Below are 13,643 nucleotides of genomic sequence, written 5' to 3' on the forward strand. Positions count from 1 at the left end.
CATTAAAACACAGAATGACTGAATGTTTAAAACATACCCAAAATATATATATATATATATATATATATATATATATATATATATATATATATATATATATATATATATATATCAGTTCATTTGCATCTGATTTGCATGTCTGTATATTTGTGGGTATGTGCAGATGTATGTCCGTCACAGACAAAGGCTCCCATACCGCCAAAGCTACCGTCTCAGTATTTGGTGTATAGGTAGATGTAGGGGTTGAGATGTGAATTTGTTCAAACGAACATGTCAGTGTCAAAAATGTGCAAATGAGGTAAGAAAAAGTGAAATCCTGCAAATGTGCAGGCCAGTAAGAAACAGGCCAACTCCACTGATCTTGAATCATTTCCTGTCATTGTTTATGAACTGTTACATATTAACAGACCTGATGAAACCATAGACAGTAGAGGGGGCGAAGACCGTCTATACTCAAACTAAGAGGGGCTTGTTTCTGCTATGCATGTTGTTAAAGTTGACCTCCAGTACCTAAAGTTTCAGACCTTAATTACTTTTGTCATTCCTGTTTTTCTGGTTTAAATATTTCTTGTTTTCCTGGTTGTACTGTGCAGAAATCATTGCCATAACATCAACATAGAATTTTCCTCCACTGAACAGATAGAAACAACATTTATTGTTGATCATTGGTAACCCATACCACGGTCCCTCCCTCCTGTGGAGGGACCGTGCCCATACTGGTATATACCAATTCTGATCAAATTTGAGCGACACCGTATAATTGCGGTGTTTTTATGCACATGCAAACAACGCAACGTGTCCTTACTCCAAGAGCTGCGCGTATCCTGGGACATCACCGATAAAAAGAACGAAATCAATGAATTGCTACCCAGAAACCGTTTGTAACAGTATGGCCTTGTAATTTCTCTACAGTCACTTTCCGAAATCAGCGGCAAGGGTCAGAGTTCGGGCAAATGTGGTTTTATGAAGGCAAAGAGGGATACCACGCACGCTCAAGCTTCGGAGCTCACTGAGAAGTGATTTCTGTCTTGTTATATATGAATAATACTTATATAAATATGAATTTTCCTTGTTATTCTAAAAGTGTTTATCCGGTTTCATACTCCTGGTTTCACTCTTTATGAGCACTGCCTCAGAAGTTTCGAGATTGTGCCAAGCATGTCGTAGAGGGCGTGATTTCCAGGGCTGGAGCTGTTGTTGTAGTAAAATTTATGCGCAGATCGTGTTTATTTTGCTCGTTATTGTTCGTTATTGGCTCGTTCTGTCTGATTCTACAGCTTGCTGTAGCTTACTCTATGAGCACTGTCGCAGAGGTTTCTAGTCGTACCAAACTTGTCGTAGAGGGCGTAATATCCAGAATAGGCAGGAACTGCGGTTGTAGTTTAACTTATGAGCAGATCATGTTTTTGCTCGTCATTGCTCATTACTGCTCGTTACTGGTCGTTAGTGGTCGTTATGGCTAGTTACTGGATTTAAACCTCCTGACCGTGGCCTAAATCAGATTATCCACTTTTTTAAATATTGTTAGGTAGCACCCGCCTCGAAAAAGAAAGACCTAAACTTCCACTCGTACTTTCTGTGACGAAACTGACGAAATAAGGAGTGCCCATGCAAAATTTGTCACAAAACAAATTACCAGATATTTACGGACTCTTGAAATTCAACTTGAAATATGTTAGCTCTATAGGGAAAATAAAATGTTCAATTTTTCACAAAAATAAGGCTCGGCAACTGTATTTAGGGAGCGTTCAGTTATTATGGCCGGGGTGGGCCGGCAAATTCTTCCTGCGCATGAGTCAAAATAAGTGAACCCCCCTACCCATTGTACCAAAAACTTGATGACCCCCTTTCAAGATGACAAAAATTTCATGACCCCCCTCCCCTAACATTGCTTGAGTAAAGATATTGAGCAATAGAACCCCACAAAAGAGCTTAGATTTTTTCAAATGACCTTCCTTACAAACTCAAAGGTGTTAAAGCTCAGATTTTCACTTCTGACATGCTATAATTTTGAAATTACCCTTTAAAGGGGTTGGACAGAAATTACTGGAGGATCGCAATTTTTTTGTGCAAGCGTGTGTGTACACAATTTTGATATTTTGATTTAATTAAAAATTAGCTGTTGATAATGTTGATTCACCATACATGGTATACATATATTTTCTCATACATGTATGAGAAATCTATGTAATACTTTTTCAATGCAAAACTATATCTGTGCATTTATAGATATTTGATAATTTACATAAATGTACTTAAATGAAATATGGTTGTTACAACTGGCATGTGGACAAAAAGTTTGACCTTAGAATTTCACCAAAAATGTTCATCCACTATACATGGGAGTCTATGAGGAAAGTATGAATATTTTTTTTCCAATACAAAAATAGGTAAACCCATGTATTTATGTACTCTCGATTATTGATATCAATGTACTTGATTAGATTAGGGTGGTAACAAATGGATGTGTTCGCCAAAAATTGGATTTTGGAATTATACCAAAATGTAGATTCACTGTACATAGGAGTCTATGAGGAAAATGAATAATTTTTTTCCAATACAAAACTATCAAATCTGTGTATTTATAGACATTTGATAATTCATTATAAAGTACTTAATTAGCCTAGGATGATTAAAGGTTGATATGTGTGCAAGAAATTGGATTTTGGAATTTCACCGAAATGTTGATTCACTATACATTGGAGTCTATGAGAAAACTAAGAATAATTTTTTTACAATTAATTTGTGCTTTTATAGGTGTTTCATAATTGATACAAATGTACTTGATTCAAATAGGGTATTTAAAAGTTCAGATGTGGACAACAATTATGATATTGGAATTTCACCTAAAAGTATTATTAACTTTTCATGGTACTAGTAGTCTCAGTACAGGTAACTGTTAAATAATTTCCCTGACAAAACTTGCTATATCTCTAATATGTAGGTAATAGGAATTGTTCATGGCCCTCAGTGCAGTGAGCTTGATTTACAATAAGACAAGCCTCAGAGTTGTCAAGTCAAGATGTTCATGTGACAGATAATTATACTTTTGTTCAGATTTACAGGTGAATAACTTCAGAGAATGAAATCATGCAACGAATCATTTAATCTCCCAGAAAATTTCTGAACACTGAAACTGCTTTTTGACGGGACGGATACTTACGAAAATTAAGTGACCCCCCCCCCTCTGAGCTGTTTGAAAAATACATGACCCCCCCTTTGCAGTTTTCAAATTTGAGGTGACCCCCCCCCCCCTGGATTTTGCCGGCCCACCCCCGGCCATAATAACTGAACGCTCCCTTACTCTATAAGCTTCAAAGTAAGTGGTAGACCCAGTAAGTGGTGAACCAAAAGAGAATTGTACAATTAGTTTGGGCGTCCGAATATCTGTCGCAGAGCGCGCATTCTCAAAGTTGGCTCTGGATCCCGCACATCATCATTATGGGATCACACCAACGCTATAGAAGAGATATGTGGCGACGTCAGCGTTCAGTAAGTCCAGCGTTCAGTAAGAGCTTTATTATAAACTTCAGTCAACATCGATCAGGCCTACAGTATGTACGTGCATCCGCAGACTGAGGAGTCGACCGTTTTGAAGCAGAAAAAAAGGGTGTCGACTTAGAGGATTAATAGGCGTAGGAAAAACGTGCGTTTCCAATAACAAGCCCTTGAGAAATAGGGAAGGTCACTCGAGAACTGTTTATATTTTTTAATTTCATTTCAGTGTGACCCGTCAAAAAACAGTAAAATTCGACCAGATCATGCATGCTTTTTGAAAATGATAAAATATCTTAGGGTCGGAGGGTTTGAAAATGATAGGAAGGGCTACCGGCAAGTTTCATTTGGCCTTATCATGACAACGTTTACAAAGTTTACTCATCAACGTCGAAAACATGTCAAAATCGTGCAATAGCAAAAGATCACATTCTATCTTATTCGTGAAACTCTATAGCTTTTCCTTGTATGAATGTCGAGATGTTAAAGGTATACAGTCACCTGTAATCTAAATATGCCCATATATGGTCATAGGGGTGTTCCTTGGTATTCAAAAAGCCCATGTGAGGGCGCTGTTTTTAAAAAGCGGTCACCCGCTTAAAATCTGTGATTGGTTAGATTTTCTCTTTCCATGGTAACTGTGGCAAAATTGGAACAGGTGACAGTATACCTTTAATGGTGCTCAAAAAAATGCCTCGAGGATTCAAATTCATGTTTGGACCACTTCCTCTCAATGAACTCAGGGTCTCTATACAGAATAACGAGATGCAATGAAATGTTATATCGGACCGCAGATGGGAAGACCACGGTATATAGTAATAGTGTAATCAACCTCATCTACACTGATGATCTATTTTTGCATACAAATGGCGTGTCCAATCTTGTCAAGCACATACAGATAATAGGTGCTTATGACAAAGGTCACTGCATACGTGCACTGAGAACCGAGAATCTGTGAATGTGCTAGTAATATCATCCCCGCGTGACTCTCTCGAATATATGTAACTGCAGTACAGTAGCTCGAGGTTTTGCCTGTGTATTTGAGTCGGACGGCAAAACCAGTTTTGCTGCGATCCAAATAACCACGCACAACCTCGGGCTACTGTACTGCAGCTAGAAAATATGTTAATCCCTGCGTGACTCTCTCTCTCTCTCTCTCTCTCTCTCTCTCTCTCAAATTGTTGAGGAAATCACAGTCCCGCAACTCTGGTCAGTCCCGCCATCCTATGATCTCTGCTTCATTCTCCTGCATGATCAACCCCAGACAATAGAGCGGAATACTGTCCACTGAGCAACAAATCGCAAGGGGTGGGAGGACCTCTTTCGCCTTATTAACATAAATTTACATCTCTGCCCAGTTGACGCCCTTTCTCATCGGTAAGCTTACAGCTGTTCCTGGGTTCCGTTGGTGAATCGTGTAGCGCCAATGTGTATAGCATAGAAGAAGTCGACGGTTACGGAAAGTCCTTCGACAGCAAGTGGCGACACTACTTGTTCTTTAATTGTTCTTGGCGTTTCGGAAGATTGTAACACCACAGTGTTAACGACCAGCAGTAACATCCCTCGGCTTACAGTCTATCAGGTGACGGCCATAGCGAGTCAACAACCTGTGAGTAGGGCAGAATATTAGTAAATGTGTATGTACCGACTTCTTTCCTTATACATCGTTGCATCGTTCGTCCCAAAAAACGACTCTCCATACGCCAGCCGATGATCGCAATGATTTTGTTTGTTTCTAGCGGGCATTGTTCTGGTTGTTTTGCTTGATTATCGTAGGATGTTACATAAGGGAGTTCAAAGTGCAACTGCATATTACTAGTATATCGCACAGCACAGGGACTATAATCATGGTAAACACTTGGCATAACCGTGGCGGAATGGCCTTTCTATTCAAAAGACAACAGGACAAAACGCCGAAATCCCAGAGCCAGAATTACAAGAAGTGGTTTGGGAATAGGAAGAGAGTTTCGGCCTACGAGGGGGACCTGAGTTGACAGATGTATTTCACATGATAGGCTACTAGCTCTGCATGGCAGGGCAGAGGACAGTGACAGTGAGAGGCAACGCCGGTAACACACAGCCCTGCCATGCAGAGCTAGATAGGCTACTAGGTTCCGAGCTCAGAGCCTCCGGGGGATGTGTTCCGAGTACAGGAACTTGTAGCGTTGCTTGGATAGTCGATCGAAGGCCCGGGATCGAAGTGTGAGGCCGAAGGCTGAACCTCGTATCGGTACTAGCATGGAGGTAGTCTCTTCCTACCTCCATGGTACTAGTGTAAAGAATAGTACCGCCTTTTCGGGTCCATGTAGCCGACGATGAGATGCAAATGATATGCGGTTAAGGTCTCCTCGACTAACTTTTAGCTGGTTGCTCACTTTCTACTATTTTTATAGTATTTTATACAAAGGCACAGACTTATTCTACCTGCAACTTAAACCGATAGTGATTTTGTAGCTCATTCTTTACTATTCTTCATAGTTTTTGGTAGCCGGTAACAGACACTTCGTGTTCGTGTCGGCTACATGGACGATCTGCCTTAGTTTCGGCCCTCAGTTCGGGCTCACTTGCAACGCTGGGACCTCCATTCTCCATGGAGGGACCGTGGCTGCAAGCACCCGTGCTATACCATGTATACTGTGGGGTTGAGTTACCGTGGTTCCGAGCAAACGCAATAATACTTTACTTTACTTTACTTTACTTTACTTCTCAACAACACACTCAAGGAGTGCGGTAAGGCAAAAATTAAATAATGGGATCAAGTATAGTCCTAAACTTGCTCCAAGTCTGTGGGCACATCAATATCAAAACAGTATTAAATTGAAAGAATAAACGCGTTAGTGGTAGGCTGTTGCGCAGATCGTGTGGGGTCAACGCCAGACCAGCCGGAAATGCCAAGCCGGGGGGGGGGGGGGGTCTTGCACTATCATGTCAGTATGCCGTGTATCTGTATTGTTGTAATTTTTGTAATGGGTTCATGGTACGACCATGGAGGTCTCCAGTTTTACCTCCCTGAATGATGTGACGTGTGACATACATACATACATACATACATACAGACAGACATACATACATACATACATACATACATACAGACAGACAGACAGACAGACAGACAGACAGATAGATTCTACATGAACAGGCTATAGCAAGAGGTATGGGCTACTGTGATCATATCCAATGTGAATACTGTTATTTTTTCCACAAAAATGGGGTGACAGCGGTTCGTTTTCTCGATGGTGTCTGGTTACAGGAAGAAAAGACTGTAAATGCAGGCATATATTATGCAGATTGCAGAAACAGTGTCACTCAAATGTGCCACGTCACGAGTTGTATTCATGTCGTCAGTTTGATTCTTGTCGGAGGAATTCAGAGATAGCATGAGATCCTCGAATAATCGTGACTTTCTTGCTTTTCTCGTATTGCAGCGATAGTTCCATGAAAACAATCTGTGGTGGCGAAGATAGACTAACAGGCAACTTTGCGTCAGTACAGAGGCCGTCGGAAATATGTTGCGCATTACTTTGTGGCGTTCATCGGCCCCAGGTTTTTTATCTTTGGGACTCCGTGCTTCCACAAGCCCTACCAGTGTGAGATGTCAGCACACAGCGCCCTCGGACAAGAACGTGACCGCTGCGAATCGGTCCCTGCCGCGTCTGCTTGATCTCAAGAATGGACCGAAGGTTTGTTCTTTAGTAGCACTGTTTGCTCTTACTATGAAAGGTGTTGTCTGTGGTAAGGTCACTTCAAATCTATGAGCAGTTTTGGTCTATGAATGCAGGTGAAATGTTTCTAAAAGTGTCATTTCACTGTATATGGTAGTCTATTATGCAAATGAACGATAGTCCTGAACAAAACTAGATATATCTGTGCATTTACACATGTATTTGACAATTAATATAAATTTCTTACGATATTCGTTTAGCCTGCCTCTTATCGGGCTCATTTTGAAGCTCAGTTTTTTGAAAACCAGGAACTTTATTTTTCCCCACAACATAGTGATGGCAGCCTTGGCATTGTGTTTTTCTAGTGCCAAAATTTGCACGGTAACCAAGGAAGTCGAAGCGCAAATGGGTCTCTTGTGGAAACTCTCGATCGTTCTTTTCGTCAACTTATTATACTTTCAATACTCTTGAGTATGGCAACAAACCTGTTGATGTATCACAGTCACTCCAAGATACTTAGTTGTAATTTTTTTTCGTGACTATGAAATAGAACAACCAAGGTTTATCGTTAGTAATAGCAAAACGCGTATCTTACTTTTTGCGCAGAGTTAGAAAATTTACTACTGGAGACACGAACTACCCAATATTTCCCGAATTTTCACAAAAATAAGCCGATGGAAGGACCTTAAAGTGTTGTAAAAGTTTGAGGGTCCAACTATCTGTCCCCGAGGCGCATTCCACCTAACGGTTTGGTCTCACAGTTTACAATCCGCTACGATGTAGTTAGACTGTCGACAGTTCCTTGTACTTTTCTATCTCTTATTGGTGTTGTTTCTCGCGTATACAACGGTGTGGGAATAGCAATCGTAGCGCTGAAGGTGCAGGTTTGGCAATCCGAGTGCGAAGCAAGAGGCCTTGTGTCAGTGTGTGCTTTCGCTTCCCCCACCGTCGTATGTGCGAGATACTGCATCAATAAGAGACAGAAAGGACACAAGGGACTGTCGACAGTCTACCATGTAATTCTATTTTGTATTTCTCTTTTCGGTATCTTAGGTGCAGAGTACCTTTTCAGAAGAAGAGATGACGAGGCGCATTGATGTACTTCGCAATCACATGGAGGAAAATGGCCTGGTTGCTAGTTTGTTCACGTCATATCACAACATCAACTACTTCAGCGATTTTTTGTACTGCTCGTTCGGTCGACCATACGCTCTGATTGTGACTATGGACAAGACGGTCAGCGTGTCGGCAAATATCGACGGCGGGCAACCATGGCGCCGTACTAGTCTAGGGGACAATATCATCTACACCGACTGGCACAAGGACAATTATTACCACGCCATTGGCAGCGTATTGAAGGATTACGTGGGCAAGGTCGGAGTTGAGTATGATCATGTGAATTTGGACAAGTTCAAAAAGCTCGAAAAGGCGTTACCAGTTCGACCTCTGGTTGATGTCGGCGAACCAACCATGCGGATGAGGATGAAGAAGTCACCCGAAGAGATTGCTTTGATCAAAGAGGGCGCTCGTATAGCAGATTTAGGAGGCCAGGCATGCGTAGATGCTGTTGTCGAAGGAGTCGGTGAACATGAAGTTGCTTTGGCAGGAACCCAAGCAATGGTTCGAGAAATTGCCGTCACTTTTCCACATGCAGAATTGAGAGATAGTAAGTGTTTATACGATTCAGGGAAGAGTGGTGGCGAATCGTTCAATATGTAGAGTGTCAATTCAAGAGAGAAATCGCAAAACCGAACGAGAAAACGATAGGAAACGAGACAATAAATTATGGAGAAAGCGCCAATATACATTACATTGTGGGAAAATGTATTTGAAAATGCAATTTAGTTTCGATAATAGAGCATTTTCGTTTGTCTACTATTGTCTTCGCTAAAGTGAAGAATTGTATGTATAATTTGGAAGGAGTGTGAACCGTTGACTCCAAGACACAGAAGCTACACATCGTGGTAAACCATACGTCAGTATCAGCTGCTAGCGCTAACGCTAAGATTTTTTGCGGAAATCTGTGGAGCGGAAGACTTCTGGCTTTCGAGAATGGCTAAGTTTGATAGCTCGAGAGGACGCTAGTCACAAGTGGTACGGTCTTGCCATAAGCTTATATTTTGCAATCATTTAATTTGCACAGTTTTTATAAGAACAAAGCCACACGACATTTTTGACAACGACAAACATACCAGGTTTATCAGTCACCAAGTAATAAAGAAATGACTCCAAACCAATGCACAATTGGTTTTTAATTAACTGTACAATTGACACTGATGATGCCTTGTTTTCGTCAGCTTGGGTATGGTTCCAGTCTGGGTTGAACACTGATGGCGCTCACAATCCCGTTACGAGTAGACGTATTCAGAAGGGTGACATCCTCAGTCTAAATTGTTTTCCTATGATTGCCGGGTAAGTTACGAAAACCAAGCTTTTGGTTGTGGTTTTAAGGTTTCATCACCGGACAATGCACCCCTGGTCAGATATTTGGACGCTCAAGGTTTGTAATACATTGCACGCTTACTGCTTGTATGAGTCCCTTAGAAGCCTGTCGCGTATTTGAAGTTAAATAATTTCTCCGTCCAGTATTTTTGTGAAAGCCGAAAATGTAATTTCACGTTAGATTAATGTAAAGAAGATAGGCCGCATTAGATTTAGAATTTCGACAAATATTAAATATACTAAGTCGTTTAACTAAATCATAGACCCTCGAGAAAAACGTTTTTCTCGAGGGTCTATGACTAAATCAACGTTTGCGCGCTGACCCCAGCTTTTGTTCACCATTTTGAATGACGCTCTAGTTTGCTGCGGATTATTTTAGAAAAAAGTTTTAAAGTTTTAGGTTTGAGGCGTTTACGGTCTCACTCCAAGGGAATAATGCAGTGGGAAGGTGTTGGCATGTAAAGACAAGCGATATCGGAAAACCTGAATGGTTTGAGAGACGTCATACATAAAATACTTGGTCTTTATTAGCAAAAGATATCTCTGTATTTCACCAAAAGATAGCTCTAGCTTAGGTCTTTACAAGTGTATGTACTAGGTTCTGTATTCATTTTGGTCACACAATATTGGTCACAATGCCTGCATTCATGATAATGTATCGTGGCCGTCACACTTTCATTTTCGTTGATTTGTTCAGATATTACACAGCACTGGAGAGGACCTTGTTCTACGACCACGTGACCACGGACCGTCACTTGGAACTGTGGGAAATCAACTGCGAAGTTCACCGCAAGGGGATCGAGCTGATCAAGCCCGGCGTCAGGTGCTGTGATATCGCCGCCGAACTGAACGACATTTACAAGAAGTATGACGTATTGCAGTACAGGACATTTGGCTATGGACACTCGTTTGGTACACTCTGTCACTATTATGGAAGAGAAGCCGGTAAGGGGAAAATAGAGTGATCAACAATAGAGAAAACGAACAGTCATCCAAAGAAAGTCCCAACATTTTACGCCCTCATACGACAAAATAAGAGGGGACCCAGTGAAAAAGTTAAAAAATATACTAATTTGGCTATAGAATGACAAGTAGGTATTACATGCTAGAAAAATAAAGCTGACTTTAGTTCGCATAGTGAGGATGGAACTGAAAAGTATATCATATTTCTTCCCTAGTTTTTATGTTTGCTGTCGTGGCCATGGCTTTGGAAGCCTAAATCACTTAACTTTTCTTTTTAGCCCCCGTGCCGGAGGTACAATAAGGGGGCAATATCATCAATTAGCATAAAATTTGCATGTTTTTATTTGTGAGGATTGAGGTGGCATTTTTGTCAAAATGTTTTTTTTTTGGGGGGGGGGCATTTTTGTCAAAAGTTTTCTTCAAGAAATGTTCCGAAAGGTCTTGAGGTGGATTTTATGGTATTTGTCTTTGAACTACCCGTTTTAACATTTATCCAAATTATAAAAAATGAAATAAGTAAACATCGGGTCTAATTTGGTCTCTTTTTGTCAGAGCATCATATTTTTCAGAACTGCTTGAGTAATAGCTGTCACAACTATTGATAGGGTGGTAAGAGTGATGTAATTTTTCGTTTTCTTCGTCAGAACACCATATTTTTCGTAAAATGCTAGGCATGTTTGCTTTTTGTTTGTGCAAATGCTGATGATACTTGCACAATACTTTCTTCATTTATTTTTGTGAAAAGAGTCAAGATATACCTATTTCAGTTGTTTGCATATTTGATTTTTGAGGTGCCACAGATTGATTAAGTTTACAATTTTTTTTTTCGATTACATCGTATTCATTTTTAGCTCATATTTGGTATGTATATAAATACCAAAAAGAGCTTATATGGTGAGTCGGTGGCGTCTGTATGTCTGTATGTATGTGCGGATGTATGTCCGTCACACGCAAAGGCTCCCAAACCGCCGCACCTACAATCACAGTATTTGGTGTACAGGTAGAGCCATGGGTAGACTTGGTTCAAGTCTGTGATTTGTGAATGTTTTGAGTGGAGTGAACGCAATGATTTGTATTCTGCTTTCATGTGAAACGCGCGCGTGAGTGGCCGCGATGAGTAGTGTGAACGCGATGAGTGGAGTGAACGCTATGCAGCGGAGTTTCACCCCGGAATCACACGAAGTCCAAGTCGGTGAATCCGGCAGAAACTAACTCACTACTGCGCAGACTCAAACTCGACGCATTCAATAGCTGGGAAAACCTGGCGTGAGCTGCCAAATTTCGGATAGTTTGTACGAAATAGGAGAGACACAAGAGAAACTATTGTAATGATTTTATTTTTTTTTAATTCACCGACTTGAACCAAGTCTAAGCCATGGGTTGAGATGTGACGTTGTTCAAATCACCGTCCCTCCATGGAGGGAGGTGTTCAAATGAACATGTCAGTGTCAAAAATATGCAAATGAGGTAAGAACAGGGGGAAATCCTGCAAATGTGCGGGAGTGGTGGCATTAACTGGAACAGCCCACACATCTGAGTTTGAGATTCTGTAATCTCTAACCTATTTGTATGCAGTGTACCTATTGTGTGTAGGAGTGGTGGCAGTGACTGAAACAGACTACTCCACTGACCTTGAGTCATTTCCTGTCATTGTTCATGAACTGATACATATTGGGAGACATGCTGAAACCATGAAGGACTGTTGAAACATTCCTCTGCTAAGCCTGTTCCCAAAGTTGACCTCCAGTACCTAAAGTTTCAGAGCTTATTTACTTTTGTCATTCTTGCCTTTTTGGTTTAAATATTTCTTGATGGACCGATTGAAACCAAATATGAGCACACTGTCCTTGACGGTATTTTTAATCATCATAGCCTTGTGACACTGGCCATGAAAGTCTTACTTTGATTTTCCATTCCAGGCCTTGAATTAAGGGAAGACATTGAAACAGTCCTGGAACCAGGAATGGTAGTTTCCATGGAACCCATGATCATGCTTCCAGAGGGTTTGCCCGGAGCAGGTGGATATAGGGAACACGATATCCTGGTCGTGACGGAGGATGGAGCTGAAAATATCACTAAGTTTCCGTTTGGACCGGAGCGTTCGGTCATCAAGAATTAGTGAAACGTCTTTGGAAAACGCCATGTACTGAGCATGGGACAAACGAAACGATATTCTACTACGCACAACCAATCACGCCCAAGTCGCGTGTTTGGAATTTATCAGTAGTATCGTCTTCTATAATTTGAAATTAGCCTTTCTAATTACCTTCAAACTAAACAATTTGTGAAAGTACAAATATTACACCAGACGAGGAATGAAGACGACATAGAAAAAATACTGCCTCAATTTTGTTAATGGGTTTGTAGCAATATGTAACTTTTGCTGATTTTTTCAATATTTTTGTTTTTTAATGTTAACAACAGTCCCTTGTTCCTCTCTTCAAAGTATATTGAGACACACAGTATTCAGCTTGTCAACCCCGCCTGTACACGTGTAAACTGCATCGTTGTTGTGGAAAAGTAAATTCCGGTCCGGACTAGAATTCAAATGTAAACATAGTGCATTTTACACTTACAAACGCTGCCATTACAAGCTAGATAGTGAGCGCTCAACATGCTTCGGGTGCAGGACGAGAAAGCGCAAGTGAAATACGATTCAAAAAAATGGCAAAAAGATCATGAAAAGCTGCAGTTATTGGTCCTTAAAATGGTGATTTAATGAACTCAAAAAATAGTAAAGCTAACATTTATATTCCGACGGTTGAGTCAAGCGGCAGATTATATCACTGTAACAATCGGGACGTACATTTCAAGTCCTTTCTACAATATATGTTATTTTCTGGAAACTTGTTTCTGCGTATAGCGAGCATTACTTCCCTATACCCTCCCCATAGTTACGATTACGTAACAAAAGCAGTTTCAGAAAAAATGAGTTTCGACAAGGAAAAAACAGAAAATTGCCCCCAAACATACAAATATGCATATTTCATTAAGATTTCAACAAATACGGCCAAGTTTTTTTGGCTTTTTAAGAAAAAAAATGTCCCATAGAGGTACATGTGAGATATAGATGCCAAGAAT

At 40.6% G+C, this 13,643-nt stretch overlaps 1 protein-coding gene across 2 annotated transcripts; it reads left to right on the forward strand.

The window, feature by feature from the left end:
• The first annotated feature begins 4,831 nt into the window (after positions 1-4,831).
• Positions 4,832-13,411, forward strand: LOC139142703 (creatinase-like). 2 transcript variants are annotated; one of them, XM_070712771.1, is made up of 6 exons: positions 4,832-5,132; positions 6,921-7,175; positions 8,211-8,823; positions 9,455-9,569; positions 10,297-10,544; positions 12,482-13,411. In XM_070712771.1, the coding sequence occupies exons 2-6, from the start codon at positions 7,002-7,004 to the stop codon at positions 12,679-12,681; spliced, it is 1,350 nt and encodes a 449-aa protein (XP_070568872.1). In that variant the 5' UTR covers positions 4,832-5,132; positions 6,921-7,001; the 3' UTR covers positions 12,682-13,411. The 2 variants fall into 2 exon arrangements, with proteins under 2 accessions (XP_070568872.1, XP_070568871.1); XM_070712770.1 differs by having other exon boundaries at positions 4,832-5,104.
• The last annotated feature ends 232 nt before the right edge of the window (positions 13,412-13,643 follow it).

The sequence above is a fragment of the Ptychodera flava genome, chromosome 10 (assembly GCF_041260155.1).
Source record: "Ptychodera flava strain L36383 chromosome 10, AS_Pfla_20210202, whole genome shotgun sequence".
In the NCBI taxonomy this organism is placed as follows: Eukaryota; Metazoa; Hemichordata; class Enteropneusta; family Ptychoderidae; genus Ptychodera; species Ptychodera flava.

Coding starts and splice junctions, on each gene's coding strand:
- LOC139142703 (XM_070712771.1), top strand. CDS start 7,002: ATGTTGCGCATTACTTTGTGGCGTTCATCGGCCCCAGGTTTTTTATCT. Junction 9,570..10,296: donor TGTTTTCCTATGATTGCCGG/GTAAGTTACGAA, acceptor TGATTTGTTCAG/ATATTACACAGCACTGGAGA. Junction 10,545..12,481: donor CTATTATGGAAGAGAAGCCG/GTAAGGGGAAAA, acceptor TTTCCATTCCAG/GCCTTGAATTAAGGGAAGAC.